Raw genomic sequence first — 26,972 nt, 5'->3', positions numbered from 1 at the left:
TCCCTTTTGGAAAGCTCTTTAACTGATTGATGAGAATTAGATTGATCAAGTGCTGTGCCAGCAGAAACAAAGTGTTAGGTACTGCAGATTGTCAGTGATTTCCTTCTCCAGCACGTGGATAAATACACCTGGAAACATCTACCTACCTACCTACCCACCCACCCACCCACCCACCTACTTACCTACCTACTCTCTCTCTCTCTCTCTCTCTCTCTCCCTCTATCTACCTACCTACTCTCTCTCTCCCCCTAATTACCTACTGTATTTCTCTCCCTCTATCTACCGAAAAAATACGGTATTTTGTTTTGGCTACAAAACCCCAGTTATCTCTATTCCTCCCTCCCTATCCCTCAGCTCCATTGTGGCAATGCTGAAACCTCAAAATGGCCTTGGTCAGGTCAGCTTCAGGGTTGACATAATGTTTTGTACAATAATAATAACACAGAAAAAAAGTTTACAAGTATTCTATGTCATTTAAAGCAATCACTTAACATTTCCAGACTCTACTTTGCTCTCTCTCTCTCTCTCTCTCTCTCTCTCTCTCTCTCTCTCTCTCTCTCTCTCTCTCTCTCTCTCTCTCTCTCTCTCTCTCTCTCTCTCTCTCTCTCCCTCTCCCTCTATTCTAATTCTAATTCTAATTCTATATGGCATGTACGTGTCTCAGCCCGCAGAAGGAGGGAGGGCATTGGGGACATCTTACTTTCTATTTGCAAGATTCTACTTCTGTAACCTTATAATAACCTTATAACCAAGTACAGTTTTTTCATACCCTACTGGAAAACCATCTTTTACTGCAGCGGGTGAGCCCAGTCATACACTTGGCAAGAAAAGGCAGCCTGTATTTTCTTTGTTAAAAGACGGCAAGTCTTTATCTTTAGAATCATAGCTCCTACCAGAGTTAGTGTTGGTGAAAAGGTGTACTAAGGTGGTGGTGTGGGGGTGTTAGCTTAACTTCTCCAACACAAGGAGCTGATAAGGCTTAAAACTCACCTGTCCATGTTCCCAAGAAGAGAGCATAAATTGGCACTCAAGATGGCAGGCAACATGTCATAACGACGGTCAGCTAAGTAATAAGTAGTAGCCCTAAGAAATTGGGAGCAAAGCAAAAGTACTGAGTGGTTTTTCTCTCACTGAATATGTTTTTGAAGTTTTTTATTTTTTATTCTCTTACATATAATTATAGGTATATATTCACATAATTCTTCTTCTTTACATTTATCATTCATATGTTATTCCATTTAAAAGTTGATAATATAAATTTGGGTTGCTTTATTTACCATCCCTTCTGCCTGTTTTAACATCACCTTATTTTCTCTTTTTTTTCTCCCTCCCTCCCTTCTCTACTTCCTTTCTTCCTCCTCTCCTTCCCCTTCCTTCTTCTTCCCTTATCTCTCCCCTACTCCTATTCTTCCTCTTCCCCATCCCCTTCCTACCCTCTCGCCTTCTCTTTCTCTCCCTTCCACCCTCCTCTCCTTACCTCTTCCTTCCTTCCCTCCTCTTCCTCTCTCCCTTTTTTTTTCTATTGTTATAGGTGTCTCTTTCAAATCTCAGTTTATATTTTCCGCAAACCCAAATATAATTTAGTATCATTTTCTCATTGGACATTTTGAAGCTTTAAAAAAGATTAGATACACCTTGTAGCATCATGGTCTTTTTAAGCCTTCGAGTCAGTCTTGACTCCTGGACAGCTCCAGGCAGCTCGCTTGGTAACATATTCGGATGTGTTCAGGCTTTTAATTACGGAATATAAAATAACTTTAACTAGACAAGAGGTGTAGGTTTCATGTAGCATTTGGATTAATGAAAACATGTTAAATCTTTGTTGAGAGTCGTTCTGGTGTTGTGGCTAAGGCCTTGGGCCAGATACTGAGTTGTAGCCTGAGTTGTAGCCTTTTCTGGTGCCTGAAAGCCAGCTGGGTGACTTTGGGCCAGTCACTCTCTCTCAGCCCTAGGAAGCCGCCAATGGCAAACCATTCTCAAAATCTTGCCCAAAAGAACCTGTAAGGACCTGTTCAGGAGACCACAGTGACTCAAAGGCACACACATTTCAATGGCCATTAAATGAACTTGTTCTGACCTGGTTCCAGGAGTGAAATCCAGCAGGTTCTGACAGGTTCTGGAGAACCGGTAGTGGAAATTTTGAGTAGTTTGGAGAACCGGCAAATGCCACCTCTGGCTGGCCTCAGAGTGGGGAGGGAATGGGGATTTTGTAATATCTTTCCGCTGGAGTGGGGAGGCTATGGAGATTTTGCAGTATCCTCCCCCTGCCACACCCACAAAGCCACGCCCACAGAACCGGTAGTTAAAAAAAATGAATTTCACCACTGCCCAGTTCCCAAACATGATAAGCCCTTTGTAGTTAATGAAACATCCCCTTTATTAGGAGCACCAGCTTTCTAGAAGCTCAAGGTCATTCTTTGTCTCCGCACCTCTGCACCTGACAGGAACTAGATGGGTGGAAATGCCAGTGTGGCAGTGGGAAATTGGACCATGTGATGGTCCTGTGGGTGTGGGGGAAAGATCTTGAACTTTCAAGTAGGTGGGGAAAACCTGGAAGCTTTCAGATTTGGGTTTTCCCAGATGTGCCAACATGGCTCTCTTCATAAATTGGAACTTTGAGCAATATTTTGCCTTGGACTCTGACTTAATTTTGGATTCTGTTTGGAACCCTGACACTTGGCAGATTTCCCTTGCTGTTAAACAGAAAAAGCCCTACCTTGCTTTGGCCTCCATATCGGTGTAAGAATTGGCTGCCACAAAATGAGTTACGTCGGCAATGTGGACGCCCAGTTCCAGGTTGCCATTGGGAAGGAGCCTGATGGAGAGGGCATCATCCACATCTTCGCAGCCTTTTGGGTCAATGCTGAAGACCAAATGGGTCTCTCTCAGATCGAGGCGTTTCTGCTGCTCTTCTGCACTTACTTGCCATGGCTTCTCTTGGATGAGAGTAGGCATCTCACACATCTACAGGAACCGAGAGTGAGACAAAGAGAATGCTGCGTTATAAACTGAGTACTGGTATAATGGAGCTCAGGGATTCTTGACCTGTGGTCCATGGACCCCTGGAGGGACACAATGTCACAGAGGGTCTGCGAAGCCTTGAAGAAATGTTATGATTTACCATATTTTTGGACTATAAGACGCTCCGAAGTATAAGATGCACCTAGCTTTTGGGGAGGAAAACAAGGGGGGAAAATCTGCTTCTGCCTCCCAGCAATTTGCTTCCTTGCAGCAAACATTAGAGACAATATACACTGTTTGTAGTGTTCCATTTCAGACTATACTTGTACAGATGCTGTTAAAATTGATGTGGCTTTCTGGAAGTATACTTTATTCTCTGCTATTTAAAAGAAGATACAATAGCACTGGGCCTCTTCAGATCAAGCATTTATTTTAAAAACCTTCTTCATTTTGTTAAACTGTCTAGAACAATAATAAAGCAGTCTTTAAAAATATGTCTAATAATTTGAACATTCTATAGGCATTTATAGTTATTGACTTACCTCCTTGCGGCAAACAGTAAAAAGCCTGATTAGCACAAGAAAAAAAATCTGCCTCTGCCTCCCAGCAATTTGCCTCCTGGAGCAAACAGCAAGTTGCACTTTCAATTTCAACAGGGCCTCCCCATCATCAGCTGTTTCAGGCTGCAGGGATTGCTATGGCCTATTGCAGCCTCTCTGCAAGCCCCATTTTCCTTGTTTGCTGCAAGGAGGCAAATTGCTGGGAGGCAGAGGCCAAAGGGTGGGGAACAGTCGGTGGGCTACATTCTGTATATAAGACGCACCCAAATTTTCACCCTCTTTTAGGGGGGGACCATGGGGAAGAAAAGGTTGCCAATCACTGATCTGGGTATTACTTTCTAGAAGTATTTCTCAACCGTGGCAACCTGAAGAGGTGTGGATTTCAGCTCCCAGAACTTCCCACACATCTTTAAGCTGCCAAGGTAGAGAAACATTGCTCTAGAGAGGTAACAGTTCATCAGTGCAGGTAATCCTCAACATACGACCATAATTGAGCCCAGAACTTATGTTGCTAAGTGAGAAATTTGTTAAGTGAGTTTTGCCCCATTTTACTTGTCACGTTTGTTAAGTGAATCACTGCTGTTCTTAAATTAGTAACACAGTCATAAAATGACTTTAACACAGGTAAACCTCCAAGTGCTTCAAGGACTCTCTAAATGTGGAAAACTGTCTCTTTCTTTCAGTTCCGTTGTAACTTTAAATGGTCACTAAGCGAACGGTTGAAAGTAAAGGACTACTTGTGTACCGCCCGAAACATTTAATTCAAATTCATTTTTAAATTTAATATTTTTTAATTTAATTTCTAAATTTATTTTTTTATTTAAATTTAATTTTAAAATTAAATTAAATTTCTAAATTATTTTTTATTTTAATTTAATTTTTAAATTAAATTTAATTTAATTTCTAAATTTAATTTAATTTTTAAATTTAATTTAATTTCTAAATTTAATTTAATTTCTAAATTTAATTTGATTTTTACATTTAATTTAATTTTTACATTTAATTTAATTTTTAAATTTAATTTTTAAATTTAATTTGATTTCTAAATTTAATTTTATTTTTAAATTTTATTTTATTTTTAAATTTAATTTAATTTCTAAATTTAATTTAATTTCTAAATTTAATTCGATTTCTAAATTTAATTTGATTTCTAAATTTGATTTAACTTTTTAATTTAAAATCACCATGTCGCGTCTTCGAACAGCACTGGCTCTTCGGCTTTGAAACAGAGATGAGCACTGCCCTCTACAGTCAGGAACGACTAGCACATATGTGCGAAGAGAACATTTACCCTTATTCTAATCTAATCTAATTTAATTTAACCAAAGAACAAGAACAACAAAAGCTTACCTGGGCCTCAGAGAAAGGACTAACCGAAACGGTATTCTCCACCAGAATTGTTTGTATTTCTCCTTCGAGGTCGCCTATCCGGCCTACAACCCGCACAAAATGTCCGTTGGGGTACAGCGAGGTGGATTCCCAAGAATCTATACGCACGACAACCCGGAAATCCTGACGCAAAACCACATCAGAGGTGTCAGAAGAACAGAAAATATCTTCACACACACACAAAAAACACGGACTCTGAGGGAACGTTGAAGGCCAAACAACCGCTCACCTGCAATGCCTCGGCCTGCTGAGTGCTTATTCGGATTTTGGGGATCCTGTAATCCCATGGGGTCACAAGAACCTTCTGGGCGTTTTTGCTGTGCAACTGATTCTCTTCCCTGGATGGGAAAGTGACCACATACTCGCGCCAGTTCTTCTGCAGGATGCCCACTACTTTGCCTGGAAGGGCAACCGAGGCCAATGATCAGATTAACAGAGTTGGAAGGGACCCTGTAGGTCATCTAGTCTAATCCCCCTCCCAAGCAGGAGACCCTATACCATTTCTGACAGAGGGCAGTCCAGCCTCTTCTTGAAAGTCTCAAGTAATGAAGCTCCCACACCTTCTAAAAGCAACTTCTGTTCCATTGGTTGATTGTTCTCACTGTCAGAAAATTCCTCATTTCCAGGTTGAATCTCTCCTTGTTCAGTTTCCATCCATTAATCCTTGTCTGGCCTTTGGGTGCTTTGGAAAATAGCTTGAGCATCTCCTCTCTGTGGCAGCCCCACAAATATTGGAAGATGCTATCCTGTCTCCCCTGGTCCTTCTCTTCCCTAGACTAGCCATGCCCAGTTCCTGCAACCGTTCATCGTGTTTTAGCCTCCAGACCCCTCATCATCCTGGTTGCTCTTTCAGAATTTCAGAATGCACACTTACACAATTAAGCACCATATCAGAACCCATCCCAGTCCTACACACACCAATATCCTCTCCCCCAAGACCTGCCTTACACTTGATAATAAAACCGAAGTATAATTTGGGCTGGGAGCTGATCCAAATACGAGACTGGTTTCTTCTTGGACACGTACCGGTGGGCATGGGTTCACCATAAACCTCCCCAGGGGTTTTCTCTTCGCCCTCATTCTCTCCGAGGGCCGCTGTCCGTCTTTTCCACTCCTTCTGAGGCAATAATTCCACGGCCACCACATCCCCATGGATTGCCCTATTCCGAGCTTTTGTGCCGTAAATGAGAACATCCGTCTTGAGATCTAGGTGCCAAGGAAGGAAAATATAGCAATAGCAGTAGACTTATATACCGCTTCATAGGGCTTTCAGCCCTCTCTAAGCGGTTTACAGAGAGTCAGCATATTGCCCCCAACAATCTGGGTCCTCATTTTACCCACCTCGGAAGGATGGAAGGCTGAGTCAACCCTGAGCCGGTGAGATTTGAACCGCTGAACTGCTGATCTAGCAGTAGCCTGCAGTGCTGCATTTAACCACTGCGCCACCTCGGCTCTTATAATATAATTATGGATCAAGAGAACTAGGATCTCCAGCGTTAGAGAGGAGAGAAAAAAAGAGACAGGAGATTTTCAATCTGATTCAGTTTGTTAATTAAGGATATTCATGGATAAGAGAGATGATCCATTCAATAACGAATAATTAATTAAAGTGGAACAATATTATTTTAAAAAATCAAATATGCAAAAAAGCCTCATTTTAACATAACTGTTAAGATATGGCTTGTCAGTTTTTTTTTTAAAAACCTGCCCAACATTGCAGGATATTAATCTTGCTAATTGTTATCCCAATCCAATCCATTCCTGTTCCAAGTATCCTCAATAGCTTTAGGGAACCCATCCCTCAAATGGCCCTGAAGTTCAGCTGAACCCACCACAGGGGCAAAGGTCAGAGAAATGTGGAAACAGCATTCTCAAAAGCAGATTCCACTCATTCAGCCAGCCTTTCTTTCAGGTAGCCTAGTTAGGTCAGGGATTGAGGTATAAATGAAAAGAATAATATTGAATTGAATTTTTAATGAAATTGAATTTTAAATTAATTTAAATTGCCCCAAGGGTACATTGCACAGGAAGGCAAAGGGAGTGTGCTGAATTTGTCCTCACCTTTCTCCTTGTTGCTAGCGCCTTGAAGTCGCATGAATGCCTCTACTTGGGCTCTGTGCTTATTCACATTCAAGACCCCCTACAAAAACGAACAATAAAATAAAAGAATAGCAGAGTTGGAAGGAACCTCGGAGGCTTTCTAGTCCAGCCCCGTTCATGGCAAGAGACCATATGCCAGTGATGGCGAACCTTTTCAGCACTGCCTGCCCAAAAGGGATGTTGAGCAAGCACACGCAGCACCGAGCGCCGCAAAGGAAGCACTTTGAGTGTGCTGCTCTCATCTGGGCCGCAACCAGGAAGAGGAGCTGCCCAGGGGGCATGCTTGCTCCCAAAAATGAACTTCTGGTTTGGGGTGCATGCATGGGAGCCGGCCAGCAAGTCTTCCGGTTACTGCTGCGCACGCATCAATCAGCTGGCTCACTGCCGCATGCACAAAAGCCAGCTGACCATCGCGGAAGAGGAACAGGTGATGCCGTGCGTACTTCGGGCACATGTGCCATAGGTTCGCAATCATGGCCATATACCATCCCATTAAAATGACTATCCCATCTCTTCCTGAAAGCCTCCAGTGATGGAGTACCCACAACCTCTGGAGGGAAACAGTTACACTGAATAATTGTCACTGTCATGAAATTTCTCCTTAATTCCAGGTTGCTTCTCTCCTTGATTAATTTCCACCCATGGCTTCTTGTTCTATCCTCAGGTGCCTTAGAGAATAGTTTGACTCCCTCTTCTTTGTGGCAGCCCCTGAGATATTGAAACACTGCTATCATGTCTCCTCTAGTCCTTCTTTTCATTAAACTTTACTGCAACCGTTCTTCATATGTTTTAGCTTCCAGTCCCCTAATCATCTTTGTTGCTCTTCTCTGCACTCTTTCCAGAGTCTCCACATCTTTTCTACATCGTGGCAACCAAAACTGGGTGCAGTATTCCAAGTGTGGCCTTACCAAGGCCTTATAAAGCAGTACTAACACTTCACATGATCTTGATTCTATCCGTCTGTTAATGTAAGGATTGATTGCATCGGTGTTTTTTAAAAAAATATTTTTTAAATTGTGGAGCAGTTTCAGAATCATACATGGCAAAGCCTTGGTTTATTTCAGTTCCCTGATTATATACTGTAAAGGGAGGTTTTTCTCAATTATATTGATAAGAGCATCTCTGTGGTATCAGAGTATTAGGAAATGAGTGACAATCATTAGTCGTGGTTTAAGATAAGCAAAGAATTGAACCGTGAAGGGCTTTGGAAATACCTAGTATAAAGATTGCTTCAGGATTCAAATACTAAAGAGAGCCACCCACAGCATGGAAATGAATGGCAGTCCATATTTATTTTTGTTTGTCCTGGATATTCTTTGTTTGATTTGCTGGCTGACATTCTTTTAAGTGCTGCCTGGAGGAATACTGAGAATTTTTACCAGCCGAATGGTTTAGGTATCATAAAATGTCCATTTGTATTCGTGCACAAGATAAATAAGTATTTTAAAAATAAAGTCACATGCAACAAAGCAAAGTTGGTCCTGATGAGAAAGGATGAGGAACACAAGGAGGGGATGATTCCTTACTCAAGTATTTTTAATAGAGGTAGTCCCCTGGAACCAGGATTTCAACTGCTAAGCAAGGCAGTTGCTGGATGAGTTGCATCTGATTTTATGACCTTTTTGACATGGTTGTTAAGTGTATCACTGCAGTTGCTAAGTGAATCACATAAGTTGTTAAGCAAACCCAGCTTTCCCCATTAAACTTGCTTGTGGGAAGCTGGCTAGGGGATTCTGGGGATTGAAATCTACAGGTTTGAAAAGTTTCCAAGGTTGGGAAATTCTGATCTAGGTGAATGCAATACAAGTAGTCTTCGATTTACGACTGCAATTGAGCCCAATGTTTCTGTCGTTAAGGGAAGCATTTGTTAAGTGAGCTTTGCACCATTTTACGACCTTTCTTTCCACAATTGTTAAGTGAATCCCTGAAGTTGTTAAGTTAGTAAGATGGTGGTTAAGTGATCTGGCTTCCCCACTGACTTTGCTCGTGAGAAGGTTGCAAAAGGGGATCACGTCTCCTAAGACATGCCAGTTGCAAAATGTCTGAATTTTGATCACATGAAAAATGGTCAGAAGTCACTTTTCCCCAATCCTGTTGTAACTTCAAATGGTCACTAAATGAACTGTTGTAAGTCAAGGCAACCTGTACCTTTAATTTTCCCTACAACTTCAACCCGGAGAGGCAGCCTGGATGAGATACCGGCTGACACTAAAAGTCACTGAGTTTTCATGGCGAGAAAAGATTTGAACCTGAGCCTCTGCGGCTCTTAATTCAACCCCTTAAGCAGCGAACCACATGGGTTCTGTCTATGGAGATTCTCTGCCACCCAGGCCATGGTGGCCCCAAAGGTGCTTTTCCAGGAGGCAACTGGACTTTCTGGTTTTTTTCTTTTGAAGACGTTTCACTTCTCATCCCAGAAGCTTCTTCAGCTCTGACTGGATGGTTTTTCTGTGTCCCCAGGGTCACCTGATTGGGGCTCCTGGTTCTGTAGTCTGCAATTTTTCCCGCTGGAAATCCATTCCTACTCCCACATCATTCCAAGGGTCTTCATCCCAAATTGTATGACTACTGCAACGTGCTCTACATGGGGCAGCCCTTGAAGAGTATTCGGCGACTTCAGCTTGTCCAGAATGCAGCCGCGCGAGCGATTGTGGGTGCACCTCGGTTCACCCACGTAACACCTATCCTCCGCGAGCTGCACTGGCTGCCTATTGGTCTCCGGATACTCTTCAAGGCGCTAGTCGTCACTTATAAAGCCCTTCATGGTATTGGACCTGGGTACTTGAGAGACCGCCTGCTGCCAATTACCTCCACTAGACCAATTAGATCCCACAGACTAGGCCTCCTCTGAATTCCATCCGCCGGCCAGTGTCGACTGGCGACTACCCGGAGGAGAGCCTTCTCTATGGCTGCTCCGACCCTCTGGAACGAACTCCCCGTGGAGATTCGTACCCTCACCACCCTCCAAGCCTTCCGCATAGCCCTTAAAACCTGGCTGTTCCGACAGGCCTGGGGCTAAAGATTCGCTGCCCCTATCTCGAGTGGTATGATTGTTGTGCTTTTAACTATGTATTGTTTTGTGTTGTTGTTAAATTGTCTGTATCCCCCCCTTCCCTTCTTGAGTTGTGAGCCGCCCTTAGTCCCCTTAGGGAAAAGGGCGGCATACAAATGAAATAAAACTCTAAACTCTAAAATTCTGTACAGATTCTCAGTCATCCAGGTTACGGCTGCCACAAAGGTGCTTTTTCAGGAAGCAACTGGACTTTCTGGTTTTTCTTTGAAGACATTTTGCTTCTCATCCAAGAAGCTTCTTGAACTGAAAAGCGAAACGTCTTCAAAGAAAAACCAGAAAGTCCAGTTGCCTCTTGAAAAAAAACAAAACACCCTTGGGACTCACTGCCTCATGCTGCAGATATTATACCCATCAAACTGGCCTCTCTTCTATTAGCTTTCCCCAGTTCTTTGAAGCTTGGGGCAAACGCCATCAACCAAGCCATGTTATTTATTTTATCTGGCCAGCTGTGCTCCGTTTATTACAGTTGCTTCGCTATGTCATTTTCAGAGTCATAAACGGCTAATTTTTATTACTACTTGTCAGGCCATTTTCAATTTATCTAAAATAAATTGCTGCTAAACGCTCCGGATTTTCGTTTTGTGGATTTGGGGCTTTTTTCCTACCAATTCCGTAATTCTACAAAGGCCAGCAGAGACACAGCTGCCAAGATTCTGGGCCCTTTTATTTTACCTACAGAGACAATAACCCTTTTATACTATTGAGGGAAAAGAGCAAGAGAGATGAAATACATAGGAAGGGCTCCTATTTTCAGGAATTTCCCATACCCGTTTTGACATATCTCCGACCCTCTAACATTTTCACCATTATTTCCAGGAAAAAAAAACTGCATATAAATATTATCATAGCTCATGGCTTATTATTCTGTGCAGGTCTGCCTCTTTTGGCATTTACAGCCGACTCTAGCAAAATCGACCCACTTGGCCAGATTGCCTGATCTGGTCTGCAGATTTTAAAGAAAGATGCTTGGAAGTTTAAAGTAAGCTCATTGTCAGATCTGTGAATCTGCCATTCTTCAGGGGAAGAGGGCATTGGGCATCTTTAGTGTAAACTAAAATGTAAACTTTGTATACTTTTATACTTTACTACTCTCTCTCCTATGTATCCTGTAACCATTGATTTATAACCTTTAGCCTGGTGCTTTCTCAGAGCGGACGGTACAATAACATCTTCAGACCTGCGGATTGGCTGAATCCACACTGGGCTGTTGGGAGGGGTCTCTAATTCCTTTTATTCTAACTGCATGGCCTGAGGGCCCTCAGAGCCTGCTTTGATTTCGCCCTGCTATCACTCCTGTTCAATAAAAGGTCCCTTTTGAAATGCTAAGTTTCAAGAGTCTTTTCTTTCTCGAATGAGGAGGAGGAGGAGCTGGGCCTTACACTCCCACTGAAAAGGCTCTGTTGTTGTTGAGCTACTTTGAGGTCAGAAATACTGTTAATTTCCCCTCTGACATTTCCGCTTTCTGTGTGTGCATTGGAAGCCTCACCTGGATGTAGTGTCCTGATTTGATCCCAGCTTCCAGGGTCTCTATAGGGAGATGCTCGGGATATTCCTTCCCGCTGTTTTCATGGCTTTCGCTTTCCCGTTCACGTCGCGACTGGAGGATGGAATCCAAAAGCTCTTGAGCGGCTTTTAAATCAGGCCAGAAGTTGTCCAAATAATTCTGTGTGCACAGACAACAAAAAAGAAGTTACCCACCAATTTACTTCATGAATTGCAAGATTGATGTCAGCTCTGCAAGAGAGGCCAGTCAACAAACATACCCCCAAGAAGTAGTTCTACTTTACACTGAGATCACTTTAACAGAATCTTACCAGTCTCAATGTATAGCTCTCCTCCCCTCCCCTTTACATCCCAGAAACTAGGGAGGGTCCTTTCTGAGCTGTTTGCCACGCCCATGTTGCTTATCCAGCCTCTGCTGCGTCTTATCCAACCACTCTCTCGCCTGCAGTTCTTCCTCCCGCCTCCAAGGCCATTCCCACATACCATTACAAGGCCTGGGGAAGACCAGTTAATAGCACTTCCAGTGACTGAAGTGAGGGGAGCAAGACGTCCATTACTTTTCTGCAGGGAGTTGAGATGCGCAGCGCACAGGACGACACTTCAAAGGAGCTGGGCACATGTCCACTTGGTGTGCTGCCCAACTCCTCGCCACCATCACACATACAGCAAGAGTTCCACAGGTATTTATTCAAGCCCTGCAAACAGGTCCTCAGAGAAAACCCCCGTTGCGCAGGTCTGGATTTTGAGCACAGTATGAGAGTCGCTGGGTAACCGAGTCCAATGGGCACACATGAAGTCCAGGAAAGAAGTTCATAAGTCAAATGAGTTCAGGATACACAGCAGGAACACACAAGGCACAGAACTGGACACGCGGCTCCAACAACACTCAAGCCCTCCGTATGGGGTTAAGCAGGGGATGCTGTGCAATCCTTCATGAGAAGCAAGGATGCCTCCACACGAGTAGCCTAGCTCAGTGGTCTCCAACCTTGGCAACTTTAAGACCTGTGGACTTCAACTCCCAGAGTTCCTCAGCCAGCAAAGCTGGCTGAGGAACTCTGGGAGTTGAAGTCCACAGGTCTTAAAGTTGCCAAAGTTGGAGACCACTGGCCTAGCTGACAGGTGTTGTGCCTGCCTCCTCTCTGGTCTACCTCCTCCTCACTGCTAAAAGGCAACAGCTGTTCTGACTCTTAGCCTGGAGCCTCCTGACCAACTGGCTGCAGCTGGTCAGCTTCAGCCTGTCGCTTTTCCAACGACCCAGCTGAGGCTGCTCCGTCAGGCCAGCACTCCTGACCCAACACTCAGCTCTGTGCTTTACTCTGTCGACTCAAATTCACCCTCCTCCGAACTCAGGTCCAGAGAAGGTCTGGGGGGGAGGGGGGAATCCATGAACCACTCATAGAACACGCTCTGTCAAAAGAAAGCCGTGTCTCTTTGGTGCACGAACCTTAAAACCCAGCAAAACAGTCAACTTCCACTTCTAAGAGCATGAGGGCATCTCTGCAAAGAGGGCATCTCAATTCTCAGCGAGGCTGGAATTGATGGGCTCCAGGTACCTTAAACAAGGTAGGGGACTTGCAGCCAATAGGAAGGTTGTCAGGCCTGCAGCCATCTTTTCTTTTGGATCTTTGGCCTGCCACACTTTCTATTATTCTACTATACATTTTCTATTGTGAGAAAATGGGAGGGAGGATTGCAAGGAGAGATGCTATGTAGCCATAACAAAAAAAATTCTAGAAAGCCAAGGTCATCCTTTGTCTTGGCACCTCTGCACCTGACTGGAACTGGATGGGTGGAGCTGCCAGCATGGCAGTGGAAGGTTGGACTGTATCATGGACTTGTGGGTATGGGGGGAAGATCTTGAATTTCAACTGGGTGGGGAAAACCAGGAAGCTTTCAGATTCGGGTTTTCCCAGATGTGACAACATAAATTGGAACTTTGAGCAATACTTTGCTTTGAACTCTGATTCAATTTTGGATGCTATTTGGCACCCTGACAAAGGTAAGGTGTTGAAGAGCACAACATTCATTTCTGAAAGGCAGCAAATGCCTCTTTGCCCTCAAATGGGGTTGTGGATCCTCCCAATATCAGGAGTGACTCCAAACTGGGCCAATAGGTACTTTATGAAAAAAAAAATCCTCCCTCCGGTTCTAAAAGGACAAATCCAGATCCTTCTTCATGGATTCGAAAAGAAAGAACCTGAAAGTCTATTACAGGTAGTCCTCAACTTACGACCATAAGGGAGTCTGCCCCTCATGGCTGTGATGCTTGTAAATGGGTTGGTCACGTGACTTTTAACAACCTTTTTTTTGCAACAGTTGTTAAGCGAACACCGCTATTGTTAGTGAACCAATTGTTGCCAAAACGTTGAAGTTCCAGTTTTAAGCAAAACTGGCGTATGAATGTGTGTTGTCGCTGGGGTAGGGGAAGTTGGGGGGGGGGGGGGCAGACATTATTATTTTATTATTTTATTTTTTATGGTTTTTCTTTTATATTGTGTTTTTATATTCTTGTAAGCCATCTTGAGTTGCCATGTGTGAGTAGGCTGTAATATAAATTTTCTAAATAAATTAAATAAATCATCATCTTCTCTCTCTCTATATATATATATAAATGGCTGTGTGTGTGTGTGAGTGTGAGTGTGTGTGTGTGTGTGTGTGTGTGTGTGTGTGTTCCAGTATAACTCTGGAACGCCTCGAGCAATTTCAACTAAACTTGGTGCACAGATAACTTTCTCTCTGGATAAAAAATATTGTGGGGGTAAGATACCCCTAATGTCCCTTGGTGTGTGTGTTCTGTTAAAATACAGCCTGTTGTGCCTTAAAATGGCTTCTACTGTACAGCGAGTGGAGTTGCCATGGTAATGGCTTAACAGTACTCCACAAAGGGGCTCCCTCTGGTAAGGGGGAAAATCCAACATTAGAAATTACGTTTGATACGGACATTTCCCCCCTATAAATAAATAACCAGAGAACGCCAGGTTATCAGCTAGTAAATGAATAAAAACATGATCATGTGAACAAAGGATGCTTCAAATGGTCTTAAATATGTCTGCACCCCAGGTTCAATAGTTGTTGGCAGGGGCAACCATCAGAATCCAGGTCCTAAGTAGCCCCAAAGTAGTTTAAGCGACCGGTTGTAAGTCGAGGACTACCTGTACACAAAAGAACAGCACAAAAGCCTTACCTTGAATGAGATCACAAAGACGCCTTCCGTTTCACTGCCAAACAGTTGCACAGCCTCTTCATCCTCTGTTACCATGACGATGGGCATCTGGCCCGAGAAGTGATTATAGTACCACACGGAGGCGTTGTAAATACTCCTAGGAGAATCAGCGTTCACATTTATCTTTGGATGTCAAGTTTCATCTTCTCATTTCACTCTGATCCCGCAGTTTGTACCACTTAATGTCTGCCGTTTGAAAACATGCCACAACCCTCTACGTCTATGCCGGAGGTGTCAAACTCAAGGCCCAGGGACCAGATCCAGCCCGCGGGGTACTTAGATCTAGTCCACCCTTGAAACAGCAAAAGGACTGGCCCACCAGTGAAAACGGGTTCCCGAGCTCTGTTTTTGGCTGCCGCGGCCTCCTGCAATCTTCGGCCAGTGAAAACGGAGCTCGGGAGGGCCGCATGCCTGAGCTCCGTTTTCGACTGCAGCGGCCTCCTCCTTGGGAGCCTGTTTTCACTGGCAGAGCGCTTGGGCCACCACAGCGGCCAACAAGAGTGACGTTGAGCTGGCCATGTCCAGCCTGCCCTCCCCACCCCCTGAGGTCAAACACAACCCTGATGCAGCCCTCAATGAAGTTGAGTTTGACACCCCTATTCTACACAGTCCTTCAAAGGTTCCCTGATCAACACTGCTGAACACCAAAGAGAGTTCCCTCCACATGACTTTACAGTAATACTTGATTGATTAGGCCTTATCAGAATATATTTTATCGGAGTATAAAAGAGGGAACAGGGAATAAGACCATAGGTGAAAAATAGAGCAAAAACACATGGATGCAAAACGATGCACATCTTATTTCGGTATCACTCCAAACAGATCCAGGCAGTCTCAATTGTGCTGCTTTGTTTGCATACATTTGCCCTGATACAGGTAGTCCTCGACTTACAACAGTTCATTTAGTGACCATTCAAAGTTACAAAGGCATTTAAAAAAGGGAACAATGACTGTTTTTATGACCGTTGCAGCATCCCCACGGTCACGTGATTTGCATTCGGATGCTTGACCATTGACTCACATTTATGACTGTTTCCGTGTCCAGGGATCACGTGATCCGCTTTTGCGACCTTCTGACGAGCAAAGTCAATGGGGAAGCCAGATTCACTTAACAACCGGGTTAACTAATTTAACAACTGCAGTGACTCACTTAGCAAACGTGGCAAGAAAAATGGAAATATGGGACAAAACTCACTTAACAAATGTCTCACCTAGCAACATAAACTCTGGGCTGTAAGCAGGGATGGGCTGTTACGAAATGCCCAGGACTCGGGAGAACCCATAGCTAACGTTATGGCCGATTTGGAGAACCTCCAAATCCCATCCGTGGCTGGCCTTGCCCACCCCACCCTCCCAGGAGTCTCCATGCGGACCGTTCTGGATGCGAGGTAAGCTTGGAGGCTTGGGGAGGGTGAAAAACGGGCCTCCCAGAGTCCAGAGGAGGCAGTTTTCTCTCTCCCAGGGGCTCAAGGAAAGCCTCCGGAGCCTGGGGAAGGCAAAAACAACAACAACACCCTGCCTTGGTCCAGGAGGCCAACTAGGCCACCCCCACCATGGCCATGCCCACCCAGCAATCAGAGAACCTCTTGCTAAACTTTTTGAAGCCCACCCCTGGCTGTAAGTCAAGGGCTCCCGAGACAACGATCATCCCCCAGGCCACGCCTGGTCTGATGACCACGAAGGTGTCACCGCTGAGCTCAAGTTGCCCTGCATCAGGGCTGCGTTACGTGGAGCACCTACCTGGTCTGCCATTTCTCCAGCGATTCTCCCCGCTCTCGTGGCAAATAAGAAAGCAGCTGGAATTCATTAAAAAATATAATGCAATCGCGACGGGCATCCCTCACTAAATTCCGCAGTTTATTGTAGTGCCTGTAAAAGAAGCAGAAGACAAGAGGCTGTTTGAGAGAGAAGGAGAACAACTTCATTATTTAAGACACGAAAGAGCCATCCCTCATATTTAGACTTTCCTGCTCAAATCATTTGCAGACTTCATCTGCTGCCAGGAAATCTGGATATACAGTATATACATACAGAGCTTCAGATAATATGTTATGTTAAACTACGTGAAGAACCGCACTGGCACGGAGGGTTTTTTATTTTAGAAGCAACATAGCATTTTGAAATTATTGAACAGCTACATCAAAGGAATTGTGTAATGTGACAGAGGGCCCTGAATGAGTTTCCTTCTGGGCTCTGTTTCATTTTTGCCTTTCATCTGATGGCAGTGATTTATTGGAGGGCATCAACCACTTCAGTGAGGAGCAGGTGGCTGGCCAGGTGGTGTCCTACAGCGTTTTCACCAGCCACCCCACCTGTCCCTGCCTGGGCATCCCTTCCCCTGCCCTGCTCTGCCTGCCAACAAGAATGCCAGCGCCTCCTTCTGCCTGCCAGTCTGTCAGGTCAATGGAAGGGCTGTTCCTGCCAGCCGGGGCTGCACCTGGGCACATTTTAGAAGGGTTTGCCCATGTCTGCTTAATGCAATGAGCCACTCAGAGTCATGTACAGGTAGTCCTCGACTTACGACAGTTCATTTAGTGACCGCTTGAAGTTACGACTTCACTGAAAAAAGTGACTGGCTCAGTGGCTGAATCTGTCGCTCAGAAAGGTTGGCAGTTCGAATCCCTAGTATAGGTCTCCTGCGTGCGCAGGGGGTTGGACTAGATGACCTCCAAGGTCCTTTCCAACTCTGTTACTGTTACTGTTAACTGACTTATTGACTGCTTTCCACATTTAGGACTGTTGCAGCAACCTCACGGCCAAACTCCAGACATATCTATGATGGTCACACTGTCCCCGGGTCAGGCGATCCCTTTTTGCCACCTTCTGACAAGGAAAGTCAGTGGGGAAGCCTGATTCACTTAATGACCATGTTACTAACTTAACTGCAGGGATTCACTTAACAAATGTGGCAAGGAAGGTCGTAACATGGGCCAAACCTCACTTAACGAATGTCTCACTTAGCAACGGAAATTTGGGGCGTAATGATGGTTATACCATATTTTTTGGAGTATAAGATGCACCTTTCCCCCCCCAAAAGAGGGTGAAAGTCTGGGTATGTCTTATAGACTGAATAAAGCATTTTTGGCCTCCTGAAACCCCGTGCCCTTTGCAAAAATGGAGGTGCAGAGGTTTGGAAGCCCTGCAATGTGCTCCTGGGGGCCGGGGAGGGCAAAAACGAGTGAAAAACGGGCCATTTTTGCTTGTCCCCCCCAGCCCCCAGGAGCACTCTACAAGCCTCCTAAAGGCTATGCATGCCCTTTTTTTTTGCAAAAAAATGAGGCATGCAGAGTGCAAAAACCTTTTTGAAAAATTTACCTCTTCAAAATCATGGTGCATCTTATACTCCAGTGCGTTTTATGATCCGAAAAATATGGTAAGTTGAAGACTACCTGTAGTTGTAAATGGGCAGTTGTATAAAGGAAATGAAATCAATTTAAATCCAACCATATCGTCAGTAAATGAAGGAACAGCCAGATTTCCTTGCCAACAAAAGCACCAGAGGGGTTTCTGGGCCAGCCTTCCTTTATTGGGGCTTCCCATCAAGAGGCGGATGGCAAAATTTCCCCCAGGCAAAGGGTCCTTTTGAGAATCCTGGGGTTGCGCTGCGTATTTGGAGGGTGTCTGGAGAGCTGCCCTAACCTATGTGAACATATTCACCTGTTGGGTACCAGTTGGAAACTTCACAATTCTGAATTATAGAACAATGATAGAATAATAGGATAAGATAAAGACTGAGACAAAGAAAGATAAAGATAAGATACCTTCACTGTTTTCTATTTTTCTCTCTGGAAAAAAATATTGTGGGGGTAAGACACTCCTAACACCCCTCCGGGTATTTGTTCTTTTAAGATGCAGCCTGTTGTGCTGTAAAATGGCTTTTACTGTACAGCACAGTGCATTTGCCATGGTAAAGGCTTCACAGTACTCCACAAGGGGGTTCCCTCTGGCAAGGGGGAAAATCCAACATTATAAATTATGTTTCCCCCCTATAAATAAATACCCAGGAAATGCCGGATTATCGGCTAATATCTGAATAAAAAAGCATTGCATTCCAAACCTTAAAAATTCAAACTATGCATAAGTATTTATGTGAATAAGGTGTCAATCAAAAATAATTCATTTAAGCCACTGAAACATGCCATCACACCCATGTCTTCCAAGTTTAGTGAGGAATATTTAACCCCATCTGTCAGACTATGGGGAGGTTGCACGGAGAGGCAAATGGCATATGGTGTGTCAGGAATGAAATAGATTAGTAAGTATTTTACAGGCATAACATGGAATCATTTTCACGATTCATGGAGGGTCCACCAGTAAAACAAAAAACATACCAGCGGCAGAAAGATTTTAAACATTTTTATTAACTTGCTGTATTATGACTTTGGATTAAAATCTTCTATTACCTCTGAAATATATTCATAGATAATGATGCTATAATTAATGTCAGCTATAAAAAAAAACATCCCTGATTAACCTTTCAGGTCTCAAGGGTATTTAGAGCACGGATGTATTCATATAATCGCCAAGGCAGATTATTAACCTTTGCAATCGATTTTTTTTTAAAAGAGACTCCAGTATACTTTTTAGAGTTTGATTCTGTATATCTTGGCTTTTCCAATGCCACTGTAAATCTGAAATAAATCTGCAAACTAAAGAATATGTGATTTTAAGCATGTCTATTAATTTGCAAGGTAGATTAAATATGGAAGGGCCTGCAAATCTTCATTTAAAATTTTTTATTAACAGTATGTTGTGGATGGATTGATGCATGCATGTATCACAGATTGCAAATAAATGGAAGTATTTTAGCTTACAGATCTAGGTATGGAAACATAAACATCCATCAATTCTAGGTGAAAACTGGAATGTCAGAAGATGTTGGATTTATATCCTACCTTTCTTCAGAAGCTCAAGGCTACACACACATATCTCCTGCTTCTCCCATTCCTCCCCATCACCACAACCACCTGGTCAGGTAGGTTGGGCTGAGAAACAGCATCTGGACCCAAGTCACCCAACCAATTTTTGTAGCTGACAGCAAAGCTGAACCTGGATTTCTCTAGCCACTATTCCAACACCTTCACCCTGCTTGGCTCTTGGTGGAAAAGCAGAGTGGAAACAATCCAGAACATAGAATAATAGGGTTGGTAGGGACCATGCGCACAATCGGCAAACCCCCACCCCCAGCTTTGCCGTGGTTTTTTCATCTTCCCCAGGCTCCAGAGGCTTTCTAGGAGCCTGGGGAGGGCGAAAACAGCCTCCCCCCAGCGCCACCCTCCAGAGGCCTCAGGAGCTTCCCTAAAGCCTCCAGAGGACAAAATTGGACCTATGGGGAACCTGGAAGTTCGGGAATGGTGACTTCCGATTTGCTCGTAGGGCCATTTTTTGCTCTCCGGAGCCTTCAGGGAAGCCTCCTGAAGGTCCCTGAAGGCTCCGGAGGTTGAAAAGCGGCCCTACGGACAAACCAGAAGTCACAATTCCCAAGCTTCCAGGTTCCCTGTAGGGCCGATTTTTGACCTTCGGAGCCTTCAGGGGATTTCTCTGAAGGCTCCGGAAGGTGAAAAACGGCCCTATGAGCAAACCGGAAGTATTTTTCTGAACTTCCGGTTTGCCCGTAGGGCCGTTTTTTCTTGTTTTAGAGGCTTCAGGGAAGCCTCCGGAAGGTAAAAAATGGCCTCAAAAGAAGGCCTAAGTCAAAAGAAGGCCTCGCATGCCCTGACAAATGGCTCTGCGTGCCATAGGTTTGCCATCATGGTTCTAGAGTCTCAACATTTTTTTGTGTATTATAGTGACCAGAATTGAACACAGGACCGGTAGCCCTCGACTTACAACAGTTCATTTAGTGACCATTCAAAGTTACAACAGCACTGAAAAAAGATGCATGATCATTTTTCACACTTATTACAGCTGTTACAGCCTCCCCATGGTCACGTGATCAAAATTCAAATGCTTAGCAACTGACTCCCATTTATGACGGTTGCAATGTCCTGGGGTCACCTGATCCACCTTTGCGACTTTCCGACAAGCAAAGTCGAAGGGGAAGCCAGATTCACTTAACAACTGTGTTATTAGCTTCTGTGATTCACTTAACAAACGCGGCAAGAAAAGTTGTAAAATGGGGCAAAGCTCACTGAACAAATGTCCCATTTAACAACATAAATTTTGGGCTCAGTTGTGGTCGTAAGTTGAGGACACCCTGCCTTCCAAGTATGGCCTCTACTGGTGCAGCAAACAGACCCTTTGTGATGGAGATGGGTGGTTAAGAAGTTTGATAAATCAATAAATAACATAAATAAAGAGTACTATCATGTCACATGATGCCAGATCCGTGAAGAGGGGGATCCTAATTCATTATACATCTTTATTATACTTTGTATACTTTTATACTTTATCGCTCTCTCTCCTATGTATCCTGTAACCACTGATTTATAACCGTTAGCCTGGCCCCTAGGCACGCCGGCATTTTCTCACATTTTGGAGCATGGAAGGGCCCTGTGGATTGTATCCAGAGGTGGATTCTGACAGAGACTCCTACTGGTTTGCTAAGGGCTGCGCCACGCGCGCATGTGCAATACAACTAAAATTGCTCTGTGCATGCAAGAAGATGGTGGCACCTATGCTGCCGGGAGAACCGGTTCGGACGCGTGGCAGGCCTGGGTCACTGCCGGTTCCCGCAATCCAGGCCACCAAGCTGCTATTGGTTCGGTTGAACCTGTCCGAACTGGTAAGAACCCACCACTGGTTGTATCACTGTAAAGCCGGCAGAGGTTGACCCTGCGAAAGTCCCCTTATCACTTTCTCAAAGTGGCTGGTACAATGACATCTTCACACCTGCGGCTTGACTGGGCTGTTGGGAGGGGTTTCTAATTCCTTTAATTCTAACTGCATGGCCTGAGAACCCTCAGAGCCTGCTTTGATTTCGCCCTGCTATCACTCCTGTTCAATAAAAGGTCCCTTTTGAAATGCTAAGTTTCAAGAGTCTTTTCTTTCTCGAATGAGGAGGATGAGGAGGTGGAGGAGGAGAGGCCAGGCCTTACACATGATCTTGAAACTGCCTCTGTTGATGCAACCTAGGGCTGCATTGGCCTGTGAAGTGCCAACCCTCCCGGAGCAGACCAGATACCTGCGGCCTCTTTGCTGCTGCATCGCTTGACATGCGGTCTGCATGAAAACCAGCCCCTTCAGCTCAGGGAATTCCAGAATCTCCAGGTAATCTTGAAGCACTTTCCAGTCAGGCACAACATAGTGAGTGGCATCATCGGACAGCAATTTCCCATCTGAAGCAGGAAAAAAATTATTAGCAATGTATATAATGATGTTCTCAGGTGTGAAGATGACAGGCAGGGGAGTCCTGAGAGATTTACAATTTAAAATGGGATAAATTTCATGTATCCCATCATTTTAATTTACAATGATGGCGAACTTATATGTGAAGCCATGTTCTCTTCTGGGTTTCTGGTGTGCATGCGTGCTTGACCATCAGCTTGCCTTCCTGCATGCAGTGGGGCCAGAAACTGGAAATCTGCATGCATTGCGGGAAGGGTAGCTGGTAGTCGCGCGTGCATGTATGCCAGTAACTGTAAGACTAGCTGCCTGATGCGCATGTGTGCGGTGGAAGCCAAAGCCCATTTTCCAGCGTGTGCATGCTCCCTCAGCAGCTCCTCTTCTGGGTTGTGGCCCAGACGAGTGTACGTGCGCGCATGCTCCCTTTTCAGCCCTTGGTGTTCGCCATCACTGGGATAAAGGAAAAAGCTGAAAGAAGGGAAGAGAAGGTTAGGTTTAAAAGTGTACAGAAGGGGGAAATTATGCAGTTTTTAACTTTTTAAAAAAACTTAGAAACGGAGACCAGGGGGGAACATGATTAGCAATGACTTCAACATTAATGACAAAGAGAAGGTAATAGTACAGCAATGATTACTGGAATTGAACCCATGGGAGTTACAAGTAGACCCGTGATGGCAAACCTGTGGCATGGGTGCCAGAAGTGGCATGCAGTGCCCTCTCTGATGGCACATGAGCCGTCGCCCCGGTTCAGCTCTGCTGTGCATGCCTCCTGCCGGCCAGCTGGGCTTCAGATCTCTGCCACACATGCGCGTGGTGGTGGGGGGGTCAGGGTGCATGCACGGGGTTGCATGTGCATGCATTGGGGCAGGGTGTGTGCATTTTGGAGGTTCATGTGCGGGACCGCACTTGCATATGTGCGCATGTGCACTTTGGGCACTCTTGACCAAAAAAGGTTAGCCATCACTGACCTAGACGATATTATTAAAGCTATTTAACAATCATCCTTTTGGGAGAGGAGAGAACATTTATTCTGCTGTCAAGGCCATCACCCATAAAATGGGAGGGTTTGCCTACAAGTATAGAACTGAGGTGGCGCAGTGGTTAAATGCAGCACTGCAGGCTACTTCAGCTGACTGCAGTTCTGCAGTTCGGCTGTTCAAATCTCACCGGCTCAGGGTTGACTCAGCCTTCCATCCTTCCAAGGTGGGTAAAATGAGGACCCGGATTGTTGTTGGGGGCAATAGGATTGTTGTTGGGGGCAATATGCTGACTCTGTAAACCGCTTAGAGAGGGCTGAAAGCCCTATGAAGCGGTATATAAGTCTAACTGCTATTGCTATTGCTAAGTACAACTGAGGTTTCTTCTGGGGCTGGGAAGCCTTTTGGACTCAAATTCTGCACTGAAACACCCAAGGGCAAGATGCGGCATTGAAAGCAACTGCGTCTTTCCCTGCAGCTGCTTTAAAGAGTCAGAGACAAGGTGCTATCCTCAAACCAAACTTCATCTTTTGAGAATGCCTGTATCAATAAGGGGACTTCCCATGCTTTTTAATGAAAAATCAAAAGCAGACATGCTGTTCACAGTATTGAAGCAGTTTAGTTCAAGAGTTACAAACATTGCATCCAGAGTTACAACAGGGTATGCACATTGAGAAATTGAATTAAATACCTGATGAGAACAATTGAATGATATCCTTTTAAAATATCCTATTTCATCCTTAAGCAATCATGAAGGAAAAAACCTCTCTGCTTTTGACGTATCACATTTAGTCCTGGGGAGACATCCTTATGTCATCTGCCCCCCACCCCTCCATGAGAAAGAGACTGCATTGCTAAAATGATCTGGAAATAATTTTATTAAGAACACGTATCTATTTTATTAGTAAAGGCCAACAGGTGAGTAAAGGACATTAGTAAAGGTCAATTCGGGTGAGGAAACATTTTCTAACAGCTTTCAATTTTCATATCATTGCAGCATCTCCACCGTCCTGTGATCAAAACCTGGACGCCCAAACTGTCTCGTATCTATAACGGTTGCAGTGTCCCCAGGTCGTATGATCTCCTTTTGAGACCTTCTGACGAGCAAAGTCCATGGGGAGAGCCACTTAACAAGTGTGTGACTAACTCAGGGGTCAGCAAACTGGGGCTCTGGAGCTGCATGTGGCTCTTTCCTCCCTCTGCTGCGGCTCCGTCACCAGTCAGCACCACAATTTTGAGGAGCTTCCGGTGGGGGAGGGGAGGGATGGGGAGAGAAGCACCGTGCGCCAGGAGAAGACTCTATGGCAAGGGGGGTGGTTTTCCAGTTGTCTCCACAACTGATAGGGCTTTCGGTTATGACAGGTAGAGGAAAAAGTATGCCACGCTAGGAGCAGACTCTATGGTGGGGGAACCGAACTTCCGGTCAGCTCCAGAATTGAACAGGGGGCTTCCGGTTAGGACCTTTGTGGCTCCCGGTGTTTCTGTGGGAAACAGGTCCATATGGCTCTTTGAGTGTTTACATTTGCCGACCCCTGGACTATCTTAACTGCAGTGATTCACTTAATAAATGTGGTGAGAAAGGTCATATAATGGGTCAAAACTAACTTAACAAATGTCCCCCTTAGCCACAAAAATTTGGGGCTCAGTGGCGGTTGCAAGTCAAGGACTACTTTGTGGAAAGACACCCCCCCCCCCACTGAAAAATAAAATATTTTGGGAAATATTAAAAGAGGCAGAATATTATATTTCCCTGCAGGAGAAATGGAGAAACATGCTCTTAGAGGCAGAAAGCAGCCTCCAGTCTTTTAAATAGCCCACAGCAGATGCCAGCACTTGAGAATAACAAGCTTATTGAAAACCAACTATCTAGATGGCTCCATTCATAAGCAAAACAAATAATACCAACAGAAGTCCATTCCAAACCCCTTGCAGCAAGGTTTGACAGCTAACAAAAGATGAGTAATAGGATTATAACAAGCAGCCCCTCACCCAAATCCAGCACAGGACAAAATCCATCAGCCACCATGGGAATTGCTCAATACCCTTTTTAGAAACACAAAGCCCATATTGTACAAATCCCAAACTTCAAAAGCACAAAACCATATAAGAACCCTTCCTCTCAGCTGGTTGTTCAGCTGACCCAAAACTGCACAGCTGTCTTTATGTGTGGTTCTCTCCATCAATAAACTTTCTTTCCAATCAGCCCCCATGTTAATTTCAGCATCTTTCTCCCACCTTGGAAATGAACCAGATGGATTTTCCTTCCTACAGTTTAAAGCTGGCTTATGCCTGAATCCTATATACTTTTCCTAGATTCAACCTACATAGCTTGTAAGGCCTTTCCTGCCCCTGTAACTGTGCAAAAAGCAATCTGATCTTCCTTCCAGCTCCGTTCTGCTCGGCATGAAGCCTTCTTCTTGCAAGCTACCATAAAAACGTGGAATAAATTCTTTCCATTTGCTTGTCTGGGCTGAATTTATCACTTAGGGATGACCCTCAAAGCCTTTCACCAGAAGCTTCTGGGGAGGGAAAGGTAAGAAAAGGGCTGGAATGCAACTCTTTCTCTTCTAAGGAAGTTGCTTTAACAGCCTACTTTTAAAATGCATTTATGCATTTTGACTTTCCTCCCCCCCCCATCCCTTTGCATTCAATGAAAAGTAATGAAGTTTTTTCCCCCCCTTCACAAGCACAAATTCCAGAAGTGAAATTAAAATGAAAACAAATTTACCTCTTTGAATAAAATAATCAATTCTAACCATGTTTCTTGCTATGGAAATAATGCGTCTTTCCATTTGCACCTAGTAGTTTTTGTGAACTGTCCCCAGTTTTATTTCCAAAATTCAGTATTTTATTTCAAATTCTTTGACTTTACTGGGGAGGAAAAAGGTGGGTGGGGAAAAGCCTTTTCCCCCACCATTTTTCCTTCAAAGTACTAAAACGTTTAAAAAAAAAGAAAAGAAAAAAGTCCATCTTTTTTCTTTTCTCTTTTTAAACCAAAACTTCCTAATATGTCTTCTTCTTTGACTTCTTAACATACAAGCTTTAAACGACAATATTAGGTTTACAGCCCTGCCTCCAATGGACATTGAGTTCCTTCAGCGGGTCTGAAATAAAAGCTCTCAGCAACAGCAGTGATTTTGTTCCACCAACAAGCCTCTTTTCAACTCAACACGTGTTCACATATTCACACAAAACTGTCCCCATGAAACTAATATTTTGAGATCAGACAGAAAACCTCCCCTTGGCTCCGCCCCTTCCTGGCTCCCCCCGCATTCACAAGCCCCGCCCACACACGGGAAGGCCGAGAACGGCGTTCCCACGACCATCCAATTCCCAAAGCCGCCGCCCCGCCCCCTCGAAGCTCCGCCCTCGCTCTCAACGCACCGCGGGGACAGCCCGCCCGGCAGAGGGCGCTGCCACAGGGCACGTCGAGGCGCAGGTAGTGCTCACGCACGACCCGCACGGAGCGGCCTTGCAGGCTCCGCAGCAGCAGCACTTTCTCGGTCCGCAACATCTCCGCGAGAAGGGGGGGGGCTCCCTCGCCGGCCCGCCTCCCGTTGCCGGGCAGCCCTCCTTCCTGTCCCTCTGATTGGCCGTCCCCGAGGAGGGGCTGGGTCTAATAGAAAGGACGCGCGCGGAGGGGCGGAACCGCGCGAAAAGGGCGTCGCCACTTCCGCTGCCGTTTCTCACCAATGTCTGAGGTAAAAGGTGGACGTTGTTGTCGCCATCGACCTCTCAGCGGGCGTTGCGCTCTGGGCGAGTAGCGCGAGTTGTGAGGGCTCCTCATTATTTCGGAGCCGCGAAATAAGCCCTGCTCCGTCCTCCTGCTTCCGCCTGCCATCACGACACCCCTGTGAGGCAGGCCGAGCGGAGCTGGAAGCCGGATCTTTCGTCACTTCAGC

The 26,972-nt window shown here is 44.9% G+C and overlaps 1 protein-coding gene across 2 annotated transcripts in view; it reads right to left on the bottom strand.

Moving 5' to 3' along the window:
* Positions 1 to 26,592, bottom strand: part of DIS3L (DIS3 like exosome 3'-5' exoribonuclease) — a 35,335-nt gene extending 8,743 nt beyond the window's left edge. For both annotated transcript variants that reach the window (XM_032233528.1, XM_032233529.1), the window contains exons 1-11: positions 26,455 to 26,592; positions 21,933 to 22,086; positions 16,550 to 16,678; positions 14,771 to 14,906; positions 11,570 to 11,746; positions 6,972 to 7,050; positions 5,937 to 6,116; positions 5,140 to 5,309; positions 4,872 to 5,033; positions 2,717 to 2,964; positions 991 to 1,083 (exon numbers count right to left, since the gene is read on the bottom strand). In XM_032233528.1, coding sequence (XP_032089419.1) covers positions 991 to 1,083; positions 2,717 to 2,964; positions 4,872 to 5,033; positions 5,140 to 5,309; positions 5,937 to 6,116; positions 6,972 to 7,050; positions 11,570 to 11,746; positions 14,771 to 14,906; positions 16,550 to 16,678; positions 21,933 to 22,086; positions 26,455 to 26,584 — 1,658 coding nt within the window. In that variant the 5' untranslated portion in view covers positions 26,585 to 26,592. The remainder of the gene's footprint in view (positions 1 to 990; positions 1,084 to 2,716; positions 2,965 to 4,871; positions 5,034 to 5,139; positions 5,310 to 5,936; positions 6,117 to 6,971; positions 7,051 to 11,569; positions 11,747 to 14,770; positions 14,907 to 16,549; positions 16,679 to 21,932; positions 22,087 to 26,454) is intronic.
* Positions 26,593 to 26,972: the final 380 nt, after the last annotated feature.

The sequence above is a fragment of the Thamnophis elegans genome, chromosome 16 (genome assembly GCF_009769535.1).
Source record: "Thamnophis elegans isolate rThaEle1 chromosome 16, rThaEle1.pri, whole genome shotgun sequence".
In the NCBI taxonomy this organism is placed as follows: Eukaryota; Metazoa; Chordata; class Lepidosauria; order Squamata; family Colubridae; genus Thamnophis; species Thamnophis elegans.
The sequence above is the reverse complement of the archived record's forward strand: the minus strand, read 5'-3'. Positions and strand labels throughout refer to the sequence as shown.